The 26,128-nt window shown below is 43.3% G+C and overlaps 2 protein-coding genes across 3 annotated transcripts; both read left to right on the top strand.

Moving 5' to 3' along the window:
- Positions 1-734: 734 nt before the first annotated feature.
- On the top strand, positions 735-14,420 carry AADAC (arylacetamide deacetylase). Of its 2 annotated transcripts, none has more exons than XM_082766909.1 (5): positions 735-900; positions 6,810-7,032; positions 8,110-8,179; positions 11,477-11,648; positions 12,547-14,420. In XM_082766909.1, the coding sequence occupies exons 1-5, from the start codon at positions 763-765 to the stop codon at positions 13,153-13,155; spliced, it is 1,212 nt and encodes a 403-aa protein (XP_082623035.1). In that variant the 5' UTR covers positions 735-762; the 3' UTR covers positions 13,156-14,420. The 2 variants fall into 2 exon arrangements, with proteins under 2 accessions (XP_082623035.1, XP_082623036.1); XM_082766910.1 differs by having other exon boundaries at positions 749-858.
- A 7,467-nt stretch (positions 14,421-21,887) lies between these two features.
- Positions 21,888-24,721, top strand: SUCNR1 (succinate receptor 1). Its single transcript, XM_082767776.1, has one exon. It carries the CDS (start codon positions 22,009-22,011, stop codon positions 23,014-23,016), a length of 1,008 nt encoding a protein of 335 aa, XP_082623902.1. The 5' UTR covers positions 21,888-22,008; the 3' UTR covers positions 23,017-24,721.
- The last annotated feature ends 1,407 nt before the right edge of the window (positions 24,722-26,128 follow it).

Here is a 26,128-nt window from a genome sequence, read left to right as displayed (position 1 = left end):
TATTTTATCTTTCTCAATTCAGTCTGTGTGGAGGTGGTTACCTGTGGGAGATGGATAGAAATCTCTTCATCCTGAGAATAGCAGCAATTAAATCTAGTCTTTCAAATATTACCTAGAAGCCTATCTAGTTTTTCTGCCGCACCTGTTATTACACAACTGATTTGATGTGTTAGCACACGATAAAGGGTGCACTCCTGCCAGAGCAGTGTGTGTTTGTTTGAGAAATGACAGAGGATATATGTGGTTTTTGTCTGATGCTGTTTGGTATCTCTGTAAACTGGGATGTGTTTGAACAGCTACATTATGATGATAAAGCTAATAGCTCCTGGATATTCAATACATCTCTTTGTCTTTGACTGTCTCTTTGCAGCAGCCCTTGGTTCACAAGACCCATCCAGTTCCTTTCCCCCCCCCCCCCCCCCCCCAGCTGCCTTTTTTCTTCTGAAGCCTTCCTGCTGGTTACTGTTCCAAATGCCAAAAAGAGGGTGACTGTGGTATATAAGCCTTGATGTTTAATCTGGAGTTAAAGTGCTGACTCTATGTGCTTTGAGTGCTTGAATGCCTTGCTAAAGAAATGTGTTTTCTCTCAGCATGGCAGAATAACCTCTGTGCAGAGTGATCAGATGAGAAATCACCTCCTGGGCGGGATCCAAACATAACATGGGATTAACTTTGCCCTCTCTGTGTGTGCTGGCTTGTAGCTGTTAAGAGTCAGTGAGAGCACTTAATCTGATCAGTCCTGAAGAAAAGTTCACGTAGAACATGGGAGCTAAACTGCTGTGCTTCTGCCTCGCCTCTGCCCTTGTCGCATACTACATCTATACCCCCATCCCAGAGAACATTGAGGAGGGCTGGAAGGTGATGCTCGTAACCTCTCTGTTTAGGACCGTTGGGCATGTGGTGAGTTCAGTCCTCTCTTTGGTACGGGCTCAGGAGAGCACGCTGTCTTGGGGAGAGACAGATACAGAGCAGTGGATGTTATCAGTGGCTCTGTGGGTAATAGATACATGGCAATACATACCTGTAATACATGTATAATATAAGGTAGTATATAGGGCAGTAGTATCTGAAATTGAGCCCCGAACTTTGTGTGGCTGACTATAAAGAGACTGTTAGAAAAGGTTAGCGGCACAGTCTCGGAAAAAAGGGACAATGGGGGTAACTAGAGGTGTGATATATAATGTGAATATGGATATATAAATGCAAACAAGTGTATTTTGTGGTATGGTCCGTTGCAGCTGAAGCACTGCCCCTTGAACTTTGTGTGTCACAGAACCTGTATATTGAGCTCCCTCAGAAGTGTTATGTTGGATGTCAGCAGAAGGAAAGCTAGAGTGCTTTGTAACTGCTGTTACCTTTGTGGTTTCATAGAAATCTACTGATAGCATGAACCTAAAAATAAACAAAGCTAATTAGAGGAGTGTTAAAGTTAGAGCATGAAGATTTTTTGTTTGTTTGTTTTTAAACTGATGTGAACTAACCATAATTTGGCTTAAAAAAAAAAAAAAAAAAAAAAAAAAAAGGTTTCTGGCTAAGCAGCACAGAACCATATGCTGCAGTCTGGAAAGGAAGTGGTATTATACCCTGTCTGCAGTTGCATGGTAATATTTACTGGCAGTGTGGTCCTTATGTTGTTCCATGCTATTTTTACATATTACAGCCTTGGCTCCTGCTTCATTTCAGTCATGTTGTGCAGCTATTTCATATGTATTTAATTAATTAGCAAACCTGTACATGAAGCATAAGTAGGTTCTGTAGTTCCCACCTCTGAAGTACATTGCACTCGGAGCTGTTTTGAATCCAGCCTGCACCTAACAAGCAGCCGTGGCTGCAGCACTGTGACCAGACTAAAACCAAGGTCAAAGATGAAGGTTAGCAGGGAGCAGGGGCACTCAGTGTTGCAGACATCTTTCTGGGTGGCTGCAAACATTTGGAGGCTGCTTTTTTCTCCACCATAAAAATCCGTTGAAAGGAGGCTTTTAGGAGCCATAGGAGAGGTTTCTAGTTTTGCTTGACAGGTGCTCCTGAAATGCTTGCTTGCTGTGGACCCAAAGACTCAGGCTGTGCTTAAAAGTGAATGATGATGAGTCAAGCTGGGCAATGGTTTTCAGTCCTGTTCTGTCACCAACTCGTTCATTTCTGCATTTCTTCTCTGCTTCCCACTGGTATTACAAGAATTCTTAATTGATTCCTAAGGGTGGGATTAATCAGGTGTTGGGAAAATGCTTGAAAGCTGTTTTCTGTTGTGAAAGAGTATAAAATCATATAACATCATTTTCAAATACAAAGCTGTCGATTTCTGTAAGACTTTTGATATAGGGGCAATCTGCTATTCATCTACTCATTTTTTTCAGAAGCAGGAGAAATGCAGAAAAATCCATTCTTAATGCATTTATTCATCTGTTAATTATGTCACTAATGAAATGTGCCAGTGGTGGGTATCCTTAATGCAGCTTCGAAGGCTTATGTACGGCTGTGCACACAGGAACAGTGTGATCACTGGAAACGGTTCGTGGGCCCCTGCAGAGCTCCTGGGCTGAGCACTGTGGCTGTGGTGGCCGGGATGTGCCAAGCAGGGTGGGCTTCCCCCTCCCCGTGCTCGGCTGCTGGGAGAACAGCGGCGTGTACGGAACAGCCGTGCGCCTCGCTGAGGGAAGAGGGGCAGCTGCTAAGCATGTAAAGGCCCTCCTGACAACAGTACGTTCATGGAACTGAGCATTACCTCTGCCAGCTTTTGATATGCTGGCTTGCTTCTTCCCCTTTTAAATCCTTTTTTGGAGGTAGCCTATAAAAAAAAAAAAAGTCTATAGATAGTTCATTTCGGTAACAACGCTTTGTGCCTGGCCATTTGGTCAAACCTGTAGCCTTCAGCACGGCAGTGCCAAGTGCTCAGGAAGCAGATGCAGGCTTTTTCAGCAATGGAGCGTTTTGTGTTTTCACTTTAAAATGGAATTGGTGTCTTCCGTGGCTGTTGCATTAGCTGCCCGTTAAACCGAAGTCTGCTATCAGTAGCAGTGGTGTTGAGCAAGCATGTTTTATAACTGTGCTCAGATCTCAAGCAGAACAATAATCCTGTGGGGCTTTGACAAAGATAGCTTCCTTGGAGTTTTTAAGATGTCTGTAAAGCCTCCTAAATACATTCTGAATGGTCATCCGATTACAGGGCAACAATTTGTAATCACTTAATTGTAGCTCTGGATTTGAAGAGACCACCTATTTTAGTCTAAATCCCTCAGTTTCATTTGAGGAAGGGGAAATAATACTGTTGCCATCGAAAACTCCTGCCCAGGAGGGTCTCCTGTTGAAGCTCCCACAGTGATATACTACAAAAGCTGTCAAATAGCAGATCTCAGTCCTCCTCCTTGCTTTAAAAGGTACCTGAGAGCTGTCCAGATTCTGATCTCTGAATTGTCTCTGATTTTGGGCTTCCTGACCCAGATTCCCAGTGCTGTCAGAGGGTTCCATCATGTGGGGTCTTCACTCACTGCAAGGTGTTTGCTCTCTACATCGGCACTGTTCTGTGGATGAATAGCTGATGTGCATAAAGCCTGTGCTGGTTCCAGGCCTCTTTTGAAATCTGTGATTTCAAAATCAGCATTGCAGTAGGTACTGGAGGTCCCAGAGGCATGTCAGAGGCTCATGATTAGATTTTGCAGCTGGTTGACATGTGGAGGATTTCAGCTGGGTGAGGTTTCACTGGTACAACCAGCCTGTGGCACACAGGAGATTCCACTTGTACAAATCCTATTACAGAAGAGAGGCTGGGAATGTCTCAGTTTGCATACTTATAACAAATCAAGCCTGCTTGCTATCTAGATGGGGAATAGCCTATGACAATAAACTGGCTATTTTCTGTGGTGGTAACAAAATTCTTAACGTTTTCAGGCAGTACAATATGCACATAATATAAAATGTATGCACTGTATAAATTGCAAGACATCTTTCTTCATAGCTAAATGTTTCCCTAGCTGCAGCACTGCGAAATCCCCCAAAGCTTTCTCCATTATTTGTCTTGCTGCTCAGAAGCAGTGAAATCCTTATCTGAGTTCTGTACAGCCCATCTCACAAAAATTGCTTGGCTTCATGCTCAGCTGTCAGAATGCTTCACCTGGAGGGGTGCCTCCACCGGAATTATCACCAGTCCAGATGAGTAAGACATTAAAATAATGTTAGGTTCTCTGCCTATCAAAGCACAACTTGTATAAAGTGTTTTTTTGTTTGGTTGGTTGGTTTTTGTTTTGTTTTTGTTTGTTTGTTTGTTTTTGTGTGTGTGTGTTCTTTTTCTTCGTTGTCATGTAAGGACCCCAACATGAACACAAAAATTAACTTCCTAGTTGTGTTAGAAAGCAACTGTGAAAAATGATTTCTAAGGCATAAGGAACAGAAAAAAAACTAAAGTGGTTAGTTTTTCTCTTACTCTGTAACATGCATTAACCTCGGATCTGTGACAATGAGAATTTTCAGATGAAAGCATGATTTCCTTTTGACTTTCATTTTCGAGGGAATTGCTACCATCATGTGGGAGTCTTTCACAAGCTCAGAGGAATTACGACAGAATTCACTTTGACCTGTATATTTAATTTTACAAGATGCTAATCCTAAGGGAAAATACTACAACTAAGAAACACTTAAGTAAACTGTGTAATCTCTATAGATAAAAAGTTTTGGCATGTGTACATATCTGTCTTCATTGAGCTTATAAAATGTAGAAAATTATGATTTTATGTATATATATAACCATTTACAACAACCATAATCAGAAAATAAGACCATATTCAATTCCAGTTTATTACTATGACTTGTATGGTATGAAAGCAGTTCTAAAGCTTTGCTTTTGAAGCAGGGAACATTTCAGGAGGAAAACAAAATATTCCAAATATTGTAAACTTATAGAATGCAGCGAATGCTGTTGTTTCCTCGCAGAAAGCTAGTCACAGTTATCAGTGCAGTTACGGGATTATTTATGCCTGTTCAAACAAATAATTGTATGCTGACCTGAAACTTAGGTAAGTTCTCCTATTGTCACAGAACATCAGCCTTTCAGTTTTCAGATGTTTAACTAGAATATGTACAAGAGCAGTGCACGTTATACCAAAAGGTAATGTAAATTGGTTTGAAATTTCTGGTTTTACTTGAAATGAGAAACCTGAGTTCTTCGTTCACTTTCAGACACTCAGATAGCAAATGGCTTTCAAGCAAATTTAAAATTGTATTCTTTAATACCCTTTGTTTGTCTTAAATAAAACCCAACAACAACAACAAAAAAGCAACAAAAACCTCTCCCTTAATGTATTAGATAATATAATTCTTCCAAATATGCTCTTTAAACAAAAAAAAAAAGCATCTTTCACAGTATAGAAAATGAAGCATTTTTTTCCATTATGACATTATTCTTTGTCTTTTTTTTTTTTTTCTTTTTGTATTTCCAGAATACATTTCAAATATCTTATAAGCAATGTGAGAAGTAAGTTTCCTTAAAACACCATTTAATCTAATGAAAAATATATTAAAAAAAAAAAAAGAAAAAGAAAAAGATTTATGTATGTTCAAACTCTGGCCACATCTGTATTTGTAGCAATTCTCCCAAGGCAGCTGTGAGGAAACGTGGCACCTCCTTTGGTGTGTGACCGGTTTTGGAATGAGTAGCTGAAATCTGCATTTCTGGCACAGTTGGTAGCAAATGCCCTTAGGAATGTTTTTGCTTAGATTCACTCTGATATACAAAGGATTGCATACAACCTAAAGCCAACACAATTCTTGAAAAGTGTTTTAAGTTCAAGCTATAAAATAGTCTGTGAATAAGAGGATTCTTAAAATGTTTTAATCCATGTAAATGGTCATGATATTAGAGAAGCCAAAGGTGATAAATATGCTTTTGAAGCTTGCAGAATGCCAGCAGATTTCCTTGTTAGGTTTTGATTTTTGTTTTAATTTTATTTAGCATCTTAAAATAATTGTGAACTAATCTAGAATTATAGGATTTCATAATAAATGCTTCGGAACACGACTTTCAAAGGAAGCTGCTTTAACAGTAAGAAGGGTTGGCAGTTCCCAACTCCCTGAAGCACGTCATTTTTCTGTTAGGAAGTTTCCATGAAGTCTGTTTGGAAAGCTTTCCCTGCCCTTCCCACAGCTGCCACACACATGCACTTTGACCTCTTGCTTTTCCCGCCTTGGAGGTGCCAAAGGTTCCAGCCTTGCTGTACAGCCGAGCTAGGGTCAAGATTCCTGGGAAAAAGGACCTTTCTAAAAGCATTAATCTTATGGATATTCTCAAGAGTAGTGCATTTATTGGGCAAACAGCTACTGGTTAACATCATCCTAATTTCCCCTCTTGGTGCAGGATTCTCTGCTGGCCTAGTGGAATTTCTCTTCTGGTCAGAGACTTTGTGGGAATTCATGGTTTGCCCTGACACAGGCTGCTCATTGAGCAGACTCTTGTATGGGGTCTGGGGAGGCTTCAATTGATTCTGCTTTCTTCTAGATCCTCTGTCATGTCCTTGTCCATCAAGGCTTCCAGTCAGCTTATCCCAGTTCATACCTAGTATCTTAACAACGCCAAGCAGCCATGTCCCCCAGGCTGCCTTGCAGGCACTTCTGGGACTGAGTTTCATGTTGAAATAGCAGGAGAGAAGGGAGTTGAACAGCTTGGACTGGGCAGCATTGACAGTCTGAGTTAGCAACATTTGGCTTAGGGTCTTCTGCAGCAACTTTATAGACTTGTGCAAAGTTAAGTGGCTTTATGGAAATGTGACCTTGGAGTGACTAAGACTGTTTAAAATACTGTTTTCTCTTCTCTTGGGCTTTAGGCTGAGGTTGCTGATCGGCTGGGTCTGATGCACTACATGGAAGTTATGAGGCTGATCACAATTGCTGAACACGTTGCACCGACCTCCGATGAGAACGTCACCGTGACAGACACGGAGTTCAGCAACGTGGCCGTCCGTCTGTATCTGCCCAGGAAGCCAGCCAGTGGACTGAGGAGGGCAGTGATCTACTTTCATGGTGGAGGATGGTGTGTAGGGCAGGCAGGTAAGCTCAATGGCCCAATTGCAACAGAGAGGATTGGAGGCTGGTATTTCACCAGTTTAAATGCAACAGCTTAGGAGAGGGTGGTCATTTTCATGAGTACAAACTGTACCACCAGTACAACTGGTTCAGTAGTCTACTTCTGCCATGGTATTTTATGTGCAGCTACTAGCATGGTTAGGGCATTTTAGTTGAAGAGAAGAGCAAAACTGAGTATCTTCAGGGAAAACAAACAAACAACAAAAAAAAACCCTCCTCTCCATGTAAGGATAAAAAAAAGAAATGGAAATCAAACGCAGATGCAGTGACTAAGGGTCTTTCATTCCCAGTAGCTTGATTTTCTGGAGTTTCCCCGTACCTCTTGTTCCAGGAAGGGCATAGAGTATTTATTGTCCCCTGAAATCTATTTTAGGGAGTTTTGATATATCAGAAGTCATCTATTACTTTTTCTTTCATTCTCATGAATGTGCTTCTAGGAGAGCAAGCACATTTCTTGTGCTTCGGTTACAATTGTGCTGTCAACATTCATCTCATGTTCGGTGTTCTTCCACATTAATTCCAACAGGATTTTCTAAAATGTTTTAATTGTGTGCTATGCTTTAGTTATTATTATTTCATGGGAATGTTTCATGTTCTATCTCAAGCCCAGTCACGTCCTCCCCTAGAGCATATCCTCTGCTTCTCGTTGCTGTAGTTCAGTGCTGTACATAAACGGACAAGTTATAATCATTGGCCATCACCCAAACTGGCATCAGAGCTATAGTAGATATGACTGAAGTTCCCAACAACCAAGCCATAGCTCACTTAAGTTGTGCTGCTTGTTTCTTGCATTGTATAGTGCTTGGAGGCTTAAATAATGTATCATATATTTTTTTCCATGCTTAATCCTATTGGATAGCATTGAAGTGATGGCTGGATCTCTTGTCCAATTCACGCTTTGAGATAAACCCATGTGTGCCACAGTCACATTACGCTGCTGCAGAGTCACCTGAAAGTTTCTGCCAAGAGGAAGATGCAGCTATATATGTATTTGTTCTTAAATGCACTGAAATATATTTTAAGTGACTCGTTTCATTTCAGGCATGAAATCCTATGACCTTCTGTCAAGGTGGACTTCAAGTCAGTTAGATGCTGTGGTCGTATCAGTCAAGTAAGAGATTCTCCTTCCAGATCAAATGAGGGTTTGGAATAAGTTAATTTATTTCAATTTAATTTTGCAATGTATTTTATTTTGATCATGTGCTTTTCTTCTAGTTTTAAGTATTTGTAAACAAAAGCTGTCAAGGTTGAAGTGGTGAATTGTGATCGGTGGTTATTTTGGATATTGCTTTTTGATGTTGGGTGGGTAATAAATCCTGTCTCCAGGATAGGCAGATAATTCCCATTGCTGTAGGCTCAGACAAATAGCATGCATTCACTAGCTAGGACAGATGCTAGCTGTCCTTTCTGGTTTTATTAACAGCAGGAAGTAACATCTGCAGTGTTTGATCTCCTTGCTCTTTTGTATAAACAGTAATACTAAAATCATCTGCTTGGTATTCACTAGTAATTTTTAAAAGGGGATTTTAATTTTAGACCATTCTCAAATTATATCAGATAGCTTTTGTGTTGCTGGGCAAACCACCTGAGCAACATCTCTATTGATTACAGCTGTATGCAAAGAGAAAAACAGCATGTAATTCAAGATATCTTTCTTGAATTGCTTTTGGTGCTGCAGACTTCCTGCTGCACTAGTAAACAGGCTTGTCCTGCTAGATCCTGTTGTTGCTGTCATAATTACATTGTCTATTTAAGAAAAAGGGTTAACAAGCACTCCATTAACTTATTAAAGCTGGTTTATGCTCCAACTCAAGTTTTGATAGGAACCAAATCATTCAGCTGAGGAATTACTCCTCCTCTAAACCCCAGCATATATTGATAACATTTTTGGATAAAAAGTGAAGGGCCATGGAACTGTGTTTCAAAGAAGGGGTGTGGAGATAACAACAGCCATTGCTTTGCTGAGGCAAAGTCCTGTCTGGTGGACTGAGGAAGGTGCCCTGAGTTACTTTCTGGCACCCCTCAGTGCAGCGGGGCAGGCAGCAGGAGCGTGATGGTGCCCAGAGCAGGTCATGGCAAGCAGCCTGTCCCCAGCCAAGGTCCCTGCTCTGCTCTGCGCCAGCATGGGCAGCTGCGGGCACCACAGGAGGAACACTGTATTCCCTACTCCTTTACAGAAGCACTTCCCTGCCGAGTAAAAGGTTTGGAGGCATCTTAGGGCAGGTTGTCCCAGCCTCTCCAGTGCTGCTTGCTTTCCTTTTGTTGTTCAGATTCTGAAAGTTGTTCAGAAATTCAAATTCTGGTGTGAAGTGGTGCAGGAACATGGTCCCTTCCCACTCAGCAGATTTGCTCCTGGTATGTATCACAGAACCATAGAATCATTCAGGTTGGAGAAGACCTCTAAGATCATCTAGTCCAACCTTTAACCTAGTACAGACACGTCCACCACTAAACTGTGATACTGAGTTCTACATCCACACATTTCTTGAAGACCTCCAGGGATGGTGACTCAACCACTTCCCTGGGCAGCCTATTCCAGTGCCGCACAACCCTTTCAGTAAAGAAATTTCTCATAATATCCAACGTAAACTTCCCTCTGGTTAAACTTGAGGCCATTTCCCCTCATCTTATCACTTGGTGCATGGGAGAAGAGCCTGATCCCCAACTCTCTGCAACCTCCTGTAAGGTCTCTCCTGAGCCTTCTTTTCTCCAGAAGAAACAGCCCTAGCTCCCTCAGTCGCTCCTTGTAAGACTTGTTCTCTAGACCCTTCACCAGCTTCGTTGCCTTTCTCTGGACACAGCACTCGAGGTGCAGCCTCACCAGAGCTGAGTACAGGGGGACAATCACTTCCCTGGTCCCACTGGCCACACGATTTCTGACACAAGCCAGGATGCTGTTGGCCTTCTTGGTCACCTGAGGACACTGCTGGCTCGTGTTTAGCCAGCTGTCAACCAATACCCCCAGATCCCCTTCTGCTGGGCAGATTTCCAGCAACTTTTCAGGCACTTTCCAACCACTATTCCCCTAGCATGTGGCATTGCATGTAGTCATTGTGCACCAAGTGCAGGACCTGGCACTTAGCCTTGTTAAACTTCATACAATTGGCCTTGCCCAACTGTATCATTTTGCATTAGAGTGACTAGAGTAAATTTTACTGATTTTTTTTTTCCATTTTATTTCTTTGCTGAGCCAAAACAGCTGCAGGAAAACACCAGAGTTGCTTACTTTTCACAGGCCAGCAGAATTTACCGAGTTTTAATAAGTTACACCTTTATGGTTCCACTTACATGTACATTTTTTTTTATTACAGTGCTGGGCCACAGCAACAAACAAAAGCAAAACAAAACAAAGCAAACCAAAACAAAACCAAAAACAAAACAAAACAAAAAAACTGGCTCATGAAGGCTGATACTATGAACTAGTTCAAGATGATTTGACTTTACAACACAAAACACAGTGATATAAAAAAGATGAAAATATGCATAGAGAGGTACAACATAATCAAAGTGATGTTCTGGTGAAACTGATCATCACAGGAGTGTTTTTGATGGTGCACAGCAGGGCTGCAATAAAAGGAGATGGCAACAGTGTGATTATAAAATGATTAGAATCTGTAGAGTGTTGTTGCTGTTTGGGTTGCAAAAGAATGGAGATGGCTCTATGGGAGGAATCTGCTTGATGCAGATGTTTTCTTTATGTAAGACCCTGGAGCAGGTCCAAATCCAATATTGTTGATGTTATTGAATGATACTGAAAGTTATTGGATGTTGTTGCTGAGTGGGGAGGTCCTGGGGAATATTTGTTGGAAGGAGAAGAGTTTTTAGACTTAAGAGGTCTACTTAGATATTTAGTGAAGCATAAGGAGAAAAAGGCAGATTGTTGTTATTTGTATTAGATGCAGTATTTTAAGGAGTAAACTGTAGGATAAAAATATCCTAGATATTTTAGACAGAAAACACAACTCCCTCCACAAATCCATGTGGATATTTCATTGAAATCTATAACAACATAAAATGCTTTCCACAAGTATCTCCAGTATTCATAGAAGCAGAATGGTTTGGGTTGGAAGGGACCTTAAAGATCATTTAATTCCAACCCTGCTATGGGCAGGGATACTTCCCACCAGACCACACTTCTCCAAGCCCAATCAAGCCTGGCCTTGAGCACCTCAATGAACGGGACATCCACAGCTTCTCTGGGCAACATGTTCCAGTGCCTCACCACCCTTGTAGCAAATAATTTATTCCTAATAACTAATCTAAATCTACCCTCTTTTAGTTTCAAACCATTATCCCTTGACCCAACACAACACTCCCTGACAAAGAGTCCCTCTCCAGCTCTCTTGTAGTCCCCCTTAACGTATTGGAAGACTGCTATTGAATAACACATTTCTGCTTGTCTCAACAGTTACAGGTTGGCACCTAAATACCATTTTCCAGTTCAATTTGAAGATGTGTATTCAGTGACAAAGTTCTTCCTCCAAAGCAGTGTGCTCTCCCAGTATGGGGTAGACCCAAACAGGGTCTGTGTTGCAGGAGACAGTGCAGGTGGCAACTTAGCTGCAGCTGTGGTACAAAAGGTAAATGTCTTGTTTTCTAGCTCAAAACGTGTTGGTTTTTGTTTGTTTGTTTGTTTGTTTTTTGTAATTTCATGACTAGTTAGAAAAGAATAAACAAACAAAAAGAAACAGAAACAACCAGCTCTGCTTATAACAAGTGGACCTCCCAGATATCTTTCATAGTTGGTATAAATGGGTTGCCATGCAGCCTGCAGGACTGTGAGGTTTCTGAGTTTCCAATTAAGCAAATTTACTTTATTCATTTAATGGCATCAAACCATCCTTAAGTAAATTTTAACTGGCTTAGGTTTATTGTTTGGACAGGGAATTTGAGAAATTTGACTCAGAGCTAAATAATAGCAGGGGTGAAAAAAAGACAGTGTTAGTGTCACTTGATCACAAGCAGTTTCAGTGCCTTTTGCACTTCTTATTCAACTTTATGTAAGTCAGTATGGTATTGTTATTCTTGAAGGTGTTCAGATTGTAATGAATCTTGCCTGGAAAGGTTAAGAATTATGTGAAATGGTTAAATGAACTTTAGAAATCTTCAAGTTTTAAGCTATAGGAATAGGAATTTTCTATAGGTAGAGAAAATTTAGAAAAAATGTGTTATTACTTAAGAAAATGTCAATACTTCAGAAAATCTCAATGCTTCAAAAATAATGTTAAACATTGTCCTTCAGTATAAGAAAAGAGATGAAATTATATTTAATGTTTGAGAATTTTTAATACAACATTCTGTTTTAGGCAATTTGCCTATGAATTTAGAATTTCTTTTAAATTATCCTGCTTTTACTGGCAATCTTATTTTTCTTACATTGTAAAATGTGTGCCTTAATTCTCTACTTTGAAGGTCTTACGTCAGTGACAGAATCAACTCTTTTTTACTGACTTTGTGTAATTATTATTTTTTTTACAGCTGCTAGAGGACTCTGAAGTCACAACTAGAATTAGAGCACATGTTTTGCTTTATCCTGCTCTTCAAACCCTTGACCTGAATTTGCCATCTTACCAACAAAATGAAAATGGCCTGATTTTACCCAAATCACTTATGGTCAGGTTCTGGAGTGAATATTTTACTACTGATTCCTCTCTCAGGGAAGCAATGACCTCCAACAGACACGTCCCAGCTGAATCAGGCCACTTGTTTCAGTTTGTAAACTGGAGTAATTTGCTACCAGAAGAGATGAAAAAAGATTACGTTTACACCAGTCCTGTTTTTGGAAGCTCCAAGCTTGCAAAAAAGTACCCCGGGTTTCTGGACCCGAGAGCGGCCCCGCTGCTGGCTGAGGATGCCAGGTTACATGGGCTGCCCCCTACCTACGTCCTTACATGCGAGTACGATGTCTTACGGGATGATGGAGTTATGTATGTCAGTCGCCTCAGGGCAGCAGGAGTTCGAGTCACACACGATCATGCCAAGGACGCTTTCCATGGGGCTCTGATGTTTGTATCAAGTCCAACTAGTCTGCCTGTAGGGAACAGGTTGAGAAACAGATACATTGCGTGGTTAAATGAAAATCTATAACTTGAGAAGGGTGTTTGAGTATGCCTGGCTCATCACGGATGAAATTGAGATGTGTAGGAAAATGGAGACAATGTGAGTTTTTGGGTGTGATTGCCATGTTCATTTTGTTGCCATGCAGTGTCTGCATTACAGCATTTCTCATCATCTCCAGCAGGGAAATTAGTTTGATTCATCCTATGTGTTCTTTCAGTGTTTTCTTCTGAGCTTAAAACAAAGTGACTGCCCTGGGATTCCTCTCCTGGCCAAGGCCAAAAGGGTTGTTGTGCCTGACCCTGTCTCTGCACAGCTGCCTGGGCCTGAGGAACCCCTGGCTGAGCTCCGCTGCTTGCACTGCAGGCTCGGCTGGTGCGGAGTGTAGGACTTGAGGTTGGTTTTCTCGTTTCTTCCTATTTCAATGTCGTGGCAATAGGCTTGTGCAAATGTGCAGCGTAGCCATTTGCACACAAAAGGCAATCAGAGGCCACTTGTTTCCTGCCCCCTTGTCCAAGGGGTGTGCTGGCGAGGACCCTGTGCTGCTGTCGGCAGATGGTGCGAGCAGAGGTGCAGAGACCCGATCTCATGTAACAAAAGGCAGTTTGCTTGTGAAACCCTGTCCACTGCACGTCTGGTGTTTGTGCTGTTGTCCCTGCAGCACAGTTCAAGGTAAGCACTAGAGAACTGAAGGGGATAGCTGTGATAGAGTGCAAATATTAAAAATATGCATCGGTCTTACTCAGTAATTACCTTCATTAAGCTCTGTACTAGAAGGAAATAGTGTAACAGAACAGCACTGGATGCCCATCAGATAAAGAAAGACTGCAAAGGTCCTAGCCTTAAAGTAACACTGCTGTGTAATTATGTTCTACTTACTAAACAAGGATAATTAGAACACATAATACTTTAAGCTGTTTAGTAACTTTTGCATATGAATTTTTAAAATGAAATTAACTTAGCAGTATTGTAGGCTTGAAGAAGTACAATTTAGTTCTGTCTTGAACAAATATCCTCAGTAGAAATGTGTTCTGTATTAAGCACAAGTACGAGAAGTTGTGAATGAGTGCACATATTGATTAGCTATTGATTTTAGGTAGATCGCAAAATACCAAAAAATACTTCTAGCATCCTGTTTCGTCTTTTGCGTAAAAGATATCGAATCTGCAAGAATACTGTTTTTTTCTTGTTGTTTGTTACCAACTGTGTATGCAGCCTGTTTAGATGGAATTGTCAGATTGCTGTATTTTTCATCTTCATTATGTTGAATATAAAAATTAAACTTTTCTGATTGCAGTGTACTTCTTGTCATTCATGTATTCCTTTTATTAGAAAAGAATAACAAACATCCTTTAGTAAACACAGTAAGTTAGGGTATTTCCAGTGCTGCAAATGTCAGTAGGATGAAACATGTTGGCTTTTATTCAGTTAGGTGATCCTTTCTCTGAGTCTTGCTGTTTTATTCTTACTGATTTATTCTTTCTCCCATATAAGCAGCAAAAAAATACGGGCTTAAGAGAACATTTAGAGAGGGAAGTTACTTCCTTTGCATCAGAGGGGGATGTGCCTGAGCCCAGGGTGTGGAAGCAGGCATCCATCCTCACTTTACGCTGCTGTTGCTGCATTTTGGCTGTGTTTCCCTTTTCCATGGGCACCACTGTGCTGGGCCCCTGGAGCCCTGTGCTGCACGGGGAAATCTGAGTGAGGGTCTGGGTGCCCGAGGCCTCCTGCCTGCATCCCGAGCCTTGTGGGGCGGCTGTGGTGCGGGGCAGCCTGTTGGGAGCTGCTGGAGGAGCTGCAGCTGTGGAGCCTTGCCTCCGCTCAGTTTCTTTGGTCAATGCTCATGAAAGGAGACATGTAGGGAAGTGATCAGCAGGGGAGGCAGGCTGGCCATCAGCAGGTGGTTATCACTGAGAAGGGAGCGTGGAGAGGTGGTGGAGAAGGGGGAGTTGTGCCTTAATGCAGCGTGGTTAAACGTGGGGAGTGCGAATGTGCAGGCATCGAGGAGATAAAGCAGTAAAGGTGTTGGCAAGGAGAAGAGTGAGACACCTCTAGAAATGATCGTTCTTACCTTTGGGAAGGCTTTGTGCCTGCAAGGTAGGAGAAAATCTTTTTTTAAGCAAGAGGGCTAGCAGCGTTACCAAACTTGCTGTGGATGCTTTGGCTGGAATGTGCTGGGAGCAAGGAGTGAGCGAGGCTCCCTCTAAGGGCTAAGGGCTGCCCAAGGAGCTGGGCTGGCATGCTGCGGATCCCACCAAGAGGGGCAAGCCTCATGCTGGCCTCAATACCAGCAGAGGACAGAGCGTGTACCACAGCCGTGCGGTAACCTGCGGGCAGGGACCTGCCCTAGCTGCGTATCCCAGCTGCTGCGCACTGCTCCAGACACAGCTACGTTGGCAGCAGCAAAAACTGCTGCAGAGACACATGTTAATCCAGGTATGCCTTATTGGCAAACCTACTGGAAGCCGATGTGACTACAGAGGCTGATATGGTTAGTCCCTGTGACTAACAGCTTTGTGAAGTCTGTGGCCTCAGGATAATCAGGGCTAGGGAACTGTGCTCAGAAAGAGAATGAATCTATACAGTATTCATAGATGCATTTAACTGGGACAAACGTGGAAAAACAGTGATATTAAGAACAAAACAGTGATATTAAGCGTATTTTCTCTGTTTAACAATTATTGAAAGGTATTTTTCTTTGAGATAATTTTTCTTTCCTGTACTTTTTTCATGCTCGTAACGCTGAGGATTAAAGCTATGAAAAATGAATACCCCCGTGCAACAAATCGGGTGTATTCACAGCCAGAAGGGCGGAGCTGTTTGTAGTCAAAGGCGGTGGCTTTTGTATTCCTGGTCCTGAAACTGGTGGTCACCCGCACATGAAGACTGATCATCTTCCCTGAAAATTGCTTTATCATGCAGCAGTGGCGTGTAACTCTATTTGCAAACGCACCCGAGTTTGCCTGTTTGCGCATGCAAATCCTGGCAGCAGTAAGTGCATGTACATTTCTGGAAGTTTATCTTTATTGTTCTGTTACTATTTCTTTGGAGTTGTGCTGCCACGTAGAAGAAACACTTCATTTATTCAGATTCTTTTCAGTGCAGCAGCAGTTGCCTGAATGTGTAAAATATTTAGAATCTGGTAAGTGAGAAGCAAATACTATTTATCAACCACTTGGGAAATTCTAAAGCAGTTTTTTAATGCTTAAGTATTAGCTGACTTACTGGAATTGTCTTCAGAGAAAAATTAGAATACATTTTTCTATCCCAGATACTAATCAGGTTAGTAGTTGCTAACCTGAAAGGCATCTCAAAGAAAGGAGACAATAAAAAAAAAAGAAGGTAGGATTTTAATTAGCCAAATCACGTTTTTCTCCCACTTGAAAATAATCATAGTGATATTCAGGCTCTTTCACTCTGTTTATCAAGATCTTGCAATTAACTTCTCCAGGATTTCCTTTTTTTTTTTTTTTTTTTTTTTTTTTAATTTATTCACAAAGCCTTCTATTACATGCAGTTATCATTTATGCTTCATCAAAAAGAAATAGGTATGTGTATGGTATGTATAGGTGATATGTTATACGTATGTACCATATGGTACAGAGGAGGGGGAAGGTTCCAGTTTGAATCTCCCATGCAGCAGCTGAGGACAGCAGGTGCCCCTTCCTCCCCTTCATGGACAGGGCTCAGCAAGAAGGGCTTTGTGGCTTGGAGGGAGCCAAAGAAAGCTCTGTTAGACTTTTTGAGGCATACTTTGTTAATAAAGATCTATTCCTTCAGGGAACAAAACTTAATTGAATAATTGAGGCAATTTCATGTCTTTCCTCATCTTCACACCCTGGATATAATTAGTACAATTCCAAATAACAGATGGCGAAGTGCTAAGGGAGGCTGTTGCTTACGAGATGTGCATTATGGAAGCACTTTATGCAAATAACTTTCTACACACAGTCATAACACCGCGGGTTTGCTCATGTGTTCCTGTCGTAAAGCAGAATTTCATCCAGATCATCCACAGGAGTGGATTCATTTGGGTTTTATCTGCTTATTGCACTTGCTGCATGTCTGCTCACAGCAATTGTAGAGCAGATCTGTGCCCGCCGTCCCCGGGGTGCTGTCTGGGGCCGGCAGCTGCAGGAGCCGGCCGGTGGGCTTGCTGCTGGGGTCAGCCTGGACTGCTCAGCCCTCTTCTTGCTGTGCTCTTAGCACAAGCCCACTGTCGTCTGCCTGTGCTCCGTGCCTCCCTCAGGCCTTAGCCACTTGCTGCTGCTTCCTAGGCCTGGCACTTGCCCGCACTCCCACGTTGTGACCCAGCTGCTTTCAGGAGCTGGTGAGCACTCGTCCATTGTGTCTTCAAGGCAGCGGAGGAAAAAAATGTACCTTCTGGTTCACAGAAACAGCTTCAGAAGGCTCCTGTAGTATAATGCTCCCTGTGCTTGGGTTAATTAGTCAGCTATCAAATATACTGCACTATGAAAACGGTTACAGGGCTTGGCCAAACACTGCAGCAGGCTGGCTCTGCTGCTGTAACTCCTGATGTTTTTCACCTGACCATGCAGCCAGATACAACAGCTCACCTCTCTGAACAGTGTCTTTAGCAAAGCCTCAGCGCTGCAGCAGGGGCTGGCGCAGCTCGGGCACGGGCTCTGCGGTGCCGGGGCTGGCCATCAGCAGAGCCCGAGGCCTGGAGGTTTTCCAGATGAGAGCTGGCAAATGCACCTCTGAGTTATGCGCTAAGGGTCGGGCTTGGGGCCTGAAGCAGAGGAGAAACAAGTCACTTTTGTCCTGAGACATGGGTAAACCCAGTGCTGCTGGGCTAACGCAAGTAAGTGACAAATAAACAGAAGTAAACACCTTATCCTACCCGTTCTTTGCACACAGGTAGGAGCAGTACTAGGCTGCTACACTTTACAGGCTCTGCCCAGTGCTGTGTGGGCTGGCGTGCAGCAGCAACACACGTTGCTGGCCCATTGGCACTGCACTTGTTATCACAAAGCTCTCTTCTGTGGCTTCCTAGTAGTCAGAGCATGGTATAAATTTATTCCCCCAGTATTAATTTATAACCTGAAAGAAAATTCCCTGCTCTGTTTTCCTCCCTGGGACAAATCCTGAGTGGGGATAAGCATCTCCTGTTTAAAAGCCTCTGCAGGAGAGGCACCGCATTTCACTCAAGGTCAGCCTTAATGACGCATTCCAATGAGTCAAATGCAAATTCATCATAATAAACCATTAAATATGCATGGCTCGTTTGATAGGCCTCAGTCTTAATATAAACCAGCTAATGGGTATTTAATGACAACAAATGGGCCTGACTTTCTTCTTTAAGGCCTCCAGGATGCTAAAGAATCCAATGAATTTAAAGCATAGCATTAATTTACAGCCCGAGTCTGCCCTCATCTCCGACTAAATGCCCATCAGTTTCTGAAGATTTGCTTCAGAGTGACTGGGAGCTGTAGGATTAAATCTCTGGAAGCAACATTTCAGCAGCTTGCCTGAGAAACACCATGTACATCTGTAATAACTAGGGGTGGATTGCTTTTTGACTTGGTGATGGTTGCAGCAGGTTGTTTCTCAGTGAACAGGTTTGTACCGAGGACACTCTCAGATGACTGCTGTACGAGGCTCTGGGAATGAGGGCTCCTAGCTGAGTGACGTGTCTCCCTCATGCCAGGTCAGTGAGTTTTGCATCCAGGCCTGGGCCCCCTGCTGCCAGCTCCCTGCAGGACACCGTGGTGCACGCTCACCGGGCTGCAAGAGTGCTTTGGGATTGCTCGTGCTTGCTCCTTGCACCTCTAGGCTGCCTCACCCTGAATGATCTCTCTCTTCCCTTCCAGGCCTGGATCTCTTCAAGAAGGTTAGAGCGGTCACTTACTGGTTGCCCGAGTATTTAGAGGTACCAGACTTGCGGCAACATTGTGAAATTAAAGTCTCTTAACTGCCCATGTTGGAAACCTTATCAAAAAAGCACAGGTCTTTCTGGGTGCCGTAGAAGCACACCACGTGCACAGCTGGTATTCTGGCCGTGTGATGCTATTTTCACTGTAACCATTTTCATTGAATATTTTGTTCAGTTGTTTCATGCAAAGGTTTTTTAGCAGAAAAAGAATATACCACAACTTGCCGTGGAATGCAGGATGAACATGCTTGTTATAGAAGTTGTTCTCAGTATTCTGAACAGCTCTAAATCTGTTGTGACCAAGGTGTCAGTAGAGGAGGAGACAGAGCTAAAAAGGGAAAAGTTAAGATGTATTACTGTATAAAACTCAGGTGTTTTTCTTTAGCACGATACTTAATATAATTAAAACATCTGAGTTGGCTTGCTAGCTGTTGAGCCCCACTGAGCTATTGCACCTGTTGCGTTGATCTCAAAAGGCAAAAGCCCTGCCTGTTCTGCTGCTCTCTGGGATGCTGAAGTTGATCAGGAGGCCAGACACTGGGATTTGCCCTCCTGAAGCCTCCGCGAGGCTCCCAGTGTGTTGTGAGCAGCCGTGTGCCCACCACGTGTCTGGGGAAGCAGGCACTCCCCTCGCCTTCACTGGGAACTGCAGTGCACGAGGGGCTCGCACGAGGCTGGCCCACTGGAGCAAGGCCTGGGGACCTCAGCTCCTGGCCCCTGGTCTGGGATGAGCCCAAGCCAGGATTGTGTCAGCCGAAATCACATTAGTGGCTTGGGCCTCCCGCAGGTGCTCCTGGTGGCACAGCCCCGGCAGCAGCTCTGCCTCAGCGCTGCCGAGCTGCGGGCAGCTCTGATGGGGCCTGTGAGGAGGAAGTGCTCGCCTGTTCCTCTCGGCTCCGCAAATTTGCAGCGCCTTCCTCCCGCTGAAGCTGCCCCTGGGCGCTGCTTAGCCAAACAAATTGCTCCTTCGCCCGTGACTCATTAATGACTGAATCATATGCAAACGAGGCTAAAGCAGCTATGCTGTGCTGCGCTCCGGTGATCCAACAGATCCAAGGCATGGTCAGTGCGTGCTTGTCAGGACGTGGGGATCAGCCCTCGGCATGGTAAGCTGCGCGCCGTGCCCTCAGCTGCTGTGCTCCTGTGGCCAGACCGCTTCCGAGGGAGTTCTTGCGCTACCTCACAATTACTGCTTGGAAGTCGGCTGGCCCGTCTTTAACAGCCACCTACATCAATGTGTCAGTCAATACACTGACTTTCTAATTGCTTGCATTTAAAATGCCGATGACTGCGCAGTCATTTCTGTAACTAAGCTGGTGCTGAAGTTTGGCGTGCCTTCGCAGGGCTCTGATGAGCCAGGGCTGGGTGCGAGGCTGCTGGTGAGCTTGTGGGAGCCCAGGGAGCGTTCGTGGCTGCCGGGGTTCTGCTGCTGGAGGGATGCTGCGCAAGTGTGGGCTTTTGCTGCTCGTAGCTTTATGAAGTTTTCTGTGTGCTGTACTTATTCTAAAGGCAGATCACAAGACCTGTGGTTTCAGAGTTATACTCTAGGCACCAGAACAACTTTGAAAAGTCTTGTTCTATGCAGATCATGTCATTATCCTAGCTTAAGCAGATTTTGCAGCAGTCACACTGATGCTCATTCAGAGCTGAAACTTTGCTTGATTTCAGCTCTAATCTTTTTTTTTTTTTTTTTTTTTTTCCCTAACATTTTGTTTTCCCTTGCTTTCTAATTGTTTTGCTGATGTTTTAACAGAAAGCTCTTGCTTATCATCCTCTTGTAACACCACTGCAGGTGAGTATGTGTGCACTGACCTGAGGAGGAAGGGTAGTGAGCACCTGTGATTCTGCTCTGCTTCTTTGAAATGAAAGCATTCGTTTAGCCAACCTTAAAAAAGAAACAAATTTTTTTCCTCAAGCAAACTGACACGTGGTGCAGCTTCCTAGGAATCTCTGCTCCTTTTTACTCACTGACTGTGTTCCTTCCGAGCAAAAAGGCGAAGCTTTTTGTCAGGGGTGTGGCAGCAGAGCAGGGGCTCAGGGCTTGGCTGCACCCCATTGTGTGCAGTGGGGAGGGACGCGGGGTGCTTTGCCATGCACAGCACTTGAGTTACCCGGGATTTCGTTTTCTTTGCAGAGGGTTTTAGCAGAAGTTATTTATTGTGATTGAATAAATCATACATGGTGTTTTCCCATCAAAAATATCTTAAAAGTCTTTCAAAGCAAAATTTTTATCCTGGACTTCACTGTATTGTCCTGTTAACCACAGTAGCTTTCATATCAACTATTACTCATCAGCTGTAGTTTAACCATCCATTCTTGAAAGGGCTTTTTGTAGAAAGAAATGAGAAAAGAGTTGTAAAGCCCCAGGAGCAGAAACACCCTCTTTCCACAGGGATGGCTCAGATCTCCTGTCGCAATGCAGGGGACGCGTGCTTCAGCTGCACGTCTCCCGGGCCATTCTGGTGCTGAGTTACCAACAAAAACATATGAAGTACATAACGAATGGCTCAATAGATCTAATAAACAGTTTCTAAATTCTGAGAAATATTGTCAGAGCTTAGCCATGCTGCTGCCAATGAGCTCATTCTTTATTCTTCTGGAAAGTGGACTTCTGCTTAGTGATGAGAGAGGAGGCCACAGGTCGGAAGTTGAGTAAGAGGGAGGCAGATGACTTCCAGCAAGGACTGTGACGAGCTGCTGGCTGGTAAGCCTCACCAGCCTCTGCTCCTGCTTGAGCCTGGCTGAGCTGTTGTGCTGCAGCAGATGCCTCCAGGTTATGTTCTTACCTCAGTATCCTTGTGCAGTTTTTTTGCTCACACAAACTGTTTGGTAGCCCTGGTCAGTAGCTGAAAGTAGAAATCTTCTGTGCATAAGACATGTTCTTCAAGTTCAAACAGCTAGTTACCATCCAAGCTGTAAGGAAGCAGTGCATTATATTCACCTGTTGCAGCAACAACATAAAAATGATAATGCAATGATTTTTTACAATGCAATGTTTTTTTTTTTATTATTTTATTATTTTATTATTTTATTTTTTTATTTTCCAGGCTGTGAACAACACAGACAGATGTGAGATCAGCGAAACCCTAGAAAAGTATTATCTTTCCACCATGTATAGCCTTGAGTTCATTTTAGGCTTCACTGGAAACAGTATTGTGGTGCTTGGCTATATTTTCTGCCTGAAAGACTGGAAAAGTGGCAACATCTACCTGTTTAATTTATCATTATCAGATTTATTGTTTCTGTGTACATTACCAGTACTTGTGAACGGCTACTCCAGAGGCTACTGGGTAGAGTCGAACACGCTGTGCTATAGCAACAGGTTCCTGTTGCATGCAAACCTGTACACCAGCATCCTTTTCCTTACTGTCGTCAGTATTGACAGGTACCTGCTCATAAAATATCCTTTCAGAGAACATATTCTGCAGAAGAAGAAAACAGCCTTTATCGTGTGTATTGCCGTATGGATCTTGGTGATATTGGAACTGTTGCCATTGATGGCTTTCCTGCAGACTGAAAAGTCTACCAATAATTACAAATGTCTAGATTATGCAAGTTCTGGAGACCCTGGAAAAAGCCTTATCTATAGTATGTTTCTGACTATCTTTGGGTTCCTTATCCCTCTTTCTATTATGTGCTTTTTCTATGTGAAGATGTTTCTTTTTCTTAAAAAGTGGAGAGAGCAAATCAGTTCTTTCTTGACACTTGAAAAACCCCTTACTTTAGTCATTCTTGCACTGGCCACCTTTTCATTGCTTTTTGCTCCCTATCACATAATGCGCAACGTCCGAATTGCTTCCCGAATACCAGCCTTGAATATGTCTGTGTGCACACAGAACATCATCAAAGACATTTACATCGTCACAAGACCCATTGCATTTTTAAATAGTGCCATTAATCCTGTTTTTTATTTCTTAATGGGTGACCACTTCAGAGAGATGCTGATGGCAAAAATAATGCAGCTCTTGACCAGGTTCACAACCCCCAGCAAATGAACTAGTAAGGAGAACTCTCACGCTGGGAGACGGGAGGAAAACTGGGAGAATTTTCACCAATGTACAGTGCAATTTTTGTAGATAGCTGTATTTAGACTATAGAATATGCACAAGCTGATTGTGTTTCTCTAAATGCACTTGTTACCTTAGTGTACAGTAAACCTCCTGCTGCTAATTTAATTTCAGTAGGACAGAAGTAATGTCAATGACAACAGACAGCGGGACACGGTGCTCTCATAACAGAGTACACTGTGGTCTATTAATATTCCAAATAAAATATCATTGTGGCATTTCTTAGAGGAAAAAATTGTTCAATTACAGCTTCTTTGTGACCCATAAGTTGATGCTGAACTGGACCTGGACTTGTATAAAATATCCTGGAAGTGATGATATTGGCTCAACGCTGACTGGGGCTCAGTGTTGAGTTTTCTTTGCATAAGTGATTTCCTTGCCCCCTCTGCAAACTCTGCAGCTCATGGGAGGTTTACTTTTCTGAATAAAAAGCTGAGCCAATTTACAATTCTGGTTGGTTTGGGCTCGCATCTAGGATGTGGCAAGAAAGGAGGATATGCAAACAGCTAGGTGGAGTTTTTGTTGGTGTTGCCAGCGGGGAGGTGGTGACCAGGTTGCTATTTCCATTTGTGATGATGGCAAGGGGTGCAGAGCCATAAGATTTGGCTGCTGGCCTTAGAGGCATTTCATGGAAGCGCTGAGGCTGTGATGCTGTGTGTGCACGCAGGCAGGTTCCTTCGCACTGCCAGCAGGGACTGCCAAAATGCCAACGATGGCCGGTGTTGAGGTCCCAGCGATGCACAAAGGCAATTCTTAGTTAAGATGTAAAACAATACATTTTCTTATTTTTACTTCTTCAAGCTGAATCTAGCTTTAAAGTCAAAGTATAGATTTACTTAACTTCAATGCAATTATGTCTAAGTGAGAGCAGAATGTACAGCTTGGAGCAGCGCTTGGACCTCACGCTTAGGACTCTGTTAACTGCTCCAGTAATGAAATGGGAGCTGATGAGGAGCCAGTTCTCTGCCTGGTATACCTGCAAAATCAGTGCAGTGGGGAAGAATAAAAGCAGTAGAAACTTGCTCTCCAGTGACTGACCTGCTTTCAAATACAAGGGGTGAAAAAACCTATGAAACGGTCAGAGCATGGGATGTTTGCTTTTGTGAATACAGCTGCTCTTGTCTGGGCAAGGCTGGGGGGGAGGCGGAGCAAATGCTAAAAGTATTACAGGAAATCTACCAGAGAGAAAACAGATACTGAAAAGACTGATGCAATCAAAGCGTAAAGAAAACCAGCAACATGTGAAATGAATGACAACTGGAGGAAAAAAAAAGGGGGGGGCTGAGAAGTGAAGAACGTGTTTTATGCAGTGTTTGCACATGAAGTGAAAACGCACTTGTGGACCCTGTTGCTTTGCTGGATCTGTGCTGGTGGCATCACGGATGTGCTATTTTGGTAACTTCCACTCTTCCATCACGAGAGGGGCACGGCGTGGGCACATCACGGCAGTACTGGCAGCGTGGGAAGAGCCTGGCATGGGCATGGGGCGCGGGCAGCCCCCTCCTCCCAGCACAGCCTGGGGTGCCGGTGGTGCTGCCACCCCTGTGGGCACAAAGGGAGACTTCCAGCCATCGTCATATGAGACACAACTTCATTTCTGGCTTCCAGTGTGTCAGTTATGTGCAAATGTTTCGTTGACAACTGCCTGATAATAAATTCTGCACCCTGTTAAAAAAACAGAAGCCTCCTTTGTGCTATTGTCCATTAGCCGATTATATCTGCAGTTTCCCTGTTCAGCTAAATGAGGGGGGAGAGAAGATCTGGGACCGGGCACCCAGCTGCCTGCAGAAGCCCAGGGGTGCTGCAGGGTCCAGCTGAATGTGGCGGGTGCAGTGCTGGGGTCGGCCTCACCCTGCGCCTGTTCCCTGCAGCGTCCCCATCCCTGCCCAGGAGACAGCCTGTCCCGGGAAGCGGTGCCTAGCTATCGGCTCCCACCTTGTTCCTACCATTTGCCCTGGAACCCAGGTGTGTGGCAAGTTGTTAACCTGGGTTTTGACTAGGAGGAAATGAGCATAAATTGTTCTTTTCTTTGTTTGTATGCCGTGCAACAAATCTGCACACACAAATCTCTAAATTGCTCTGTCAGTGATGGAAAAAAGATCCATCGTGTGTTATGACAGCATGGCTTGGGATAGATAAGGCTCCACTTGAATTTCCATTATAAATATTTCCTCTTTATTTTTTTTAAGGACCATTGTACATACCACTAAGTAGTAATTTTTCAGCTGAGGGTGCCATTATAAAGCCCCAGCCCGGAACAAAGGAAGCTATGACCAGAACATCCACGATTGGGTTAAGTATTCCATTTTTAGGGTTAAATCTATTGAATTTTCTTCTGGGGAAAAAGACTCACAACAGTGCCCGTGACGCTGGAACACCTCTCAGAGAATCACCTTTTGACTTGTGTAGCTGCGGGAGGTGGGTGACCTGAGCACTGGGTGCTGGCTCCGAGCAGCCCAGCTGGCAGCGATGGAGCTCCCCCGGCAGCCTGTGTGTTGTGACTGGCACCCCAAAACTTCTGAAAATCAGGGTTATACATTTCAATGCTTTTGAAAACTGCCTTTCCCAGCACTATTTATGATACAGGTTTGTAGCGTTCACAGATCCAGGCCATACATAAAACTGGCATCTTCTGAGATTTCTCAGGACAGGTATTTGCTATTGTGCTTTTTTATATATATATATATATATTTTTCTTTTATTTTTTGTACAAAAGCAACTAGCTTTTGTTTAATCCCAGGAAATGTTTTCCACCTCATAATGTGAAAGTATGCTATAATAGGACAATAGGAGCTAGCCTAAACGAGCCTCCTGCTCAAGGCAGACTGGTGAGGTCAGACTAGCATATCGACAGTAACGACGAATGGCAAGTCTCACTTCACTGCATGCGAAGAATTAGGCATAAAAACATATAGCCAAACAAACAAAATGTTATTTATATAACTAAGTTTTAGAATTGTTTTGTTTAGAATGAAAGTGAACAATGAATTATACATCTTGAGCAGAATGGACTGTTCTTTCTAGAAGGAAAATTTAGCAG

Source organism: Aythya marila, assembly GCF_965140915.1.
Source record: "Aythya marila genome assembly, chromosome: 9".
Classification (NCBI taxonomy): domain Eukaryota; kingdom Metazoa; phylum Chordata; class Aves; order Anseriformes; family Anatidae; genus Aythya; species Aythya marila.
Note: the sequence above shows the minus strand (reverse complement) of the source record. Positions and strands in the feature narration are given on the sequence as shown.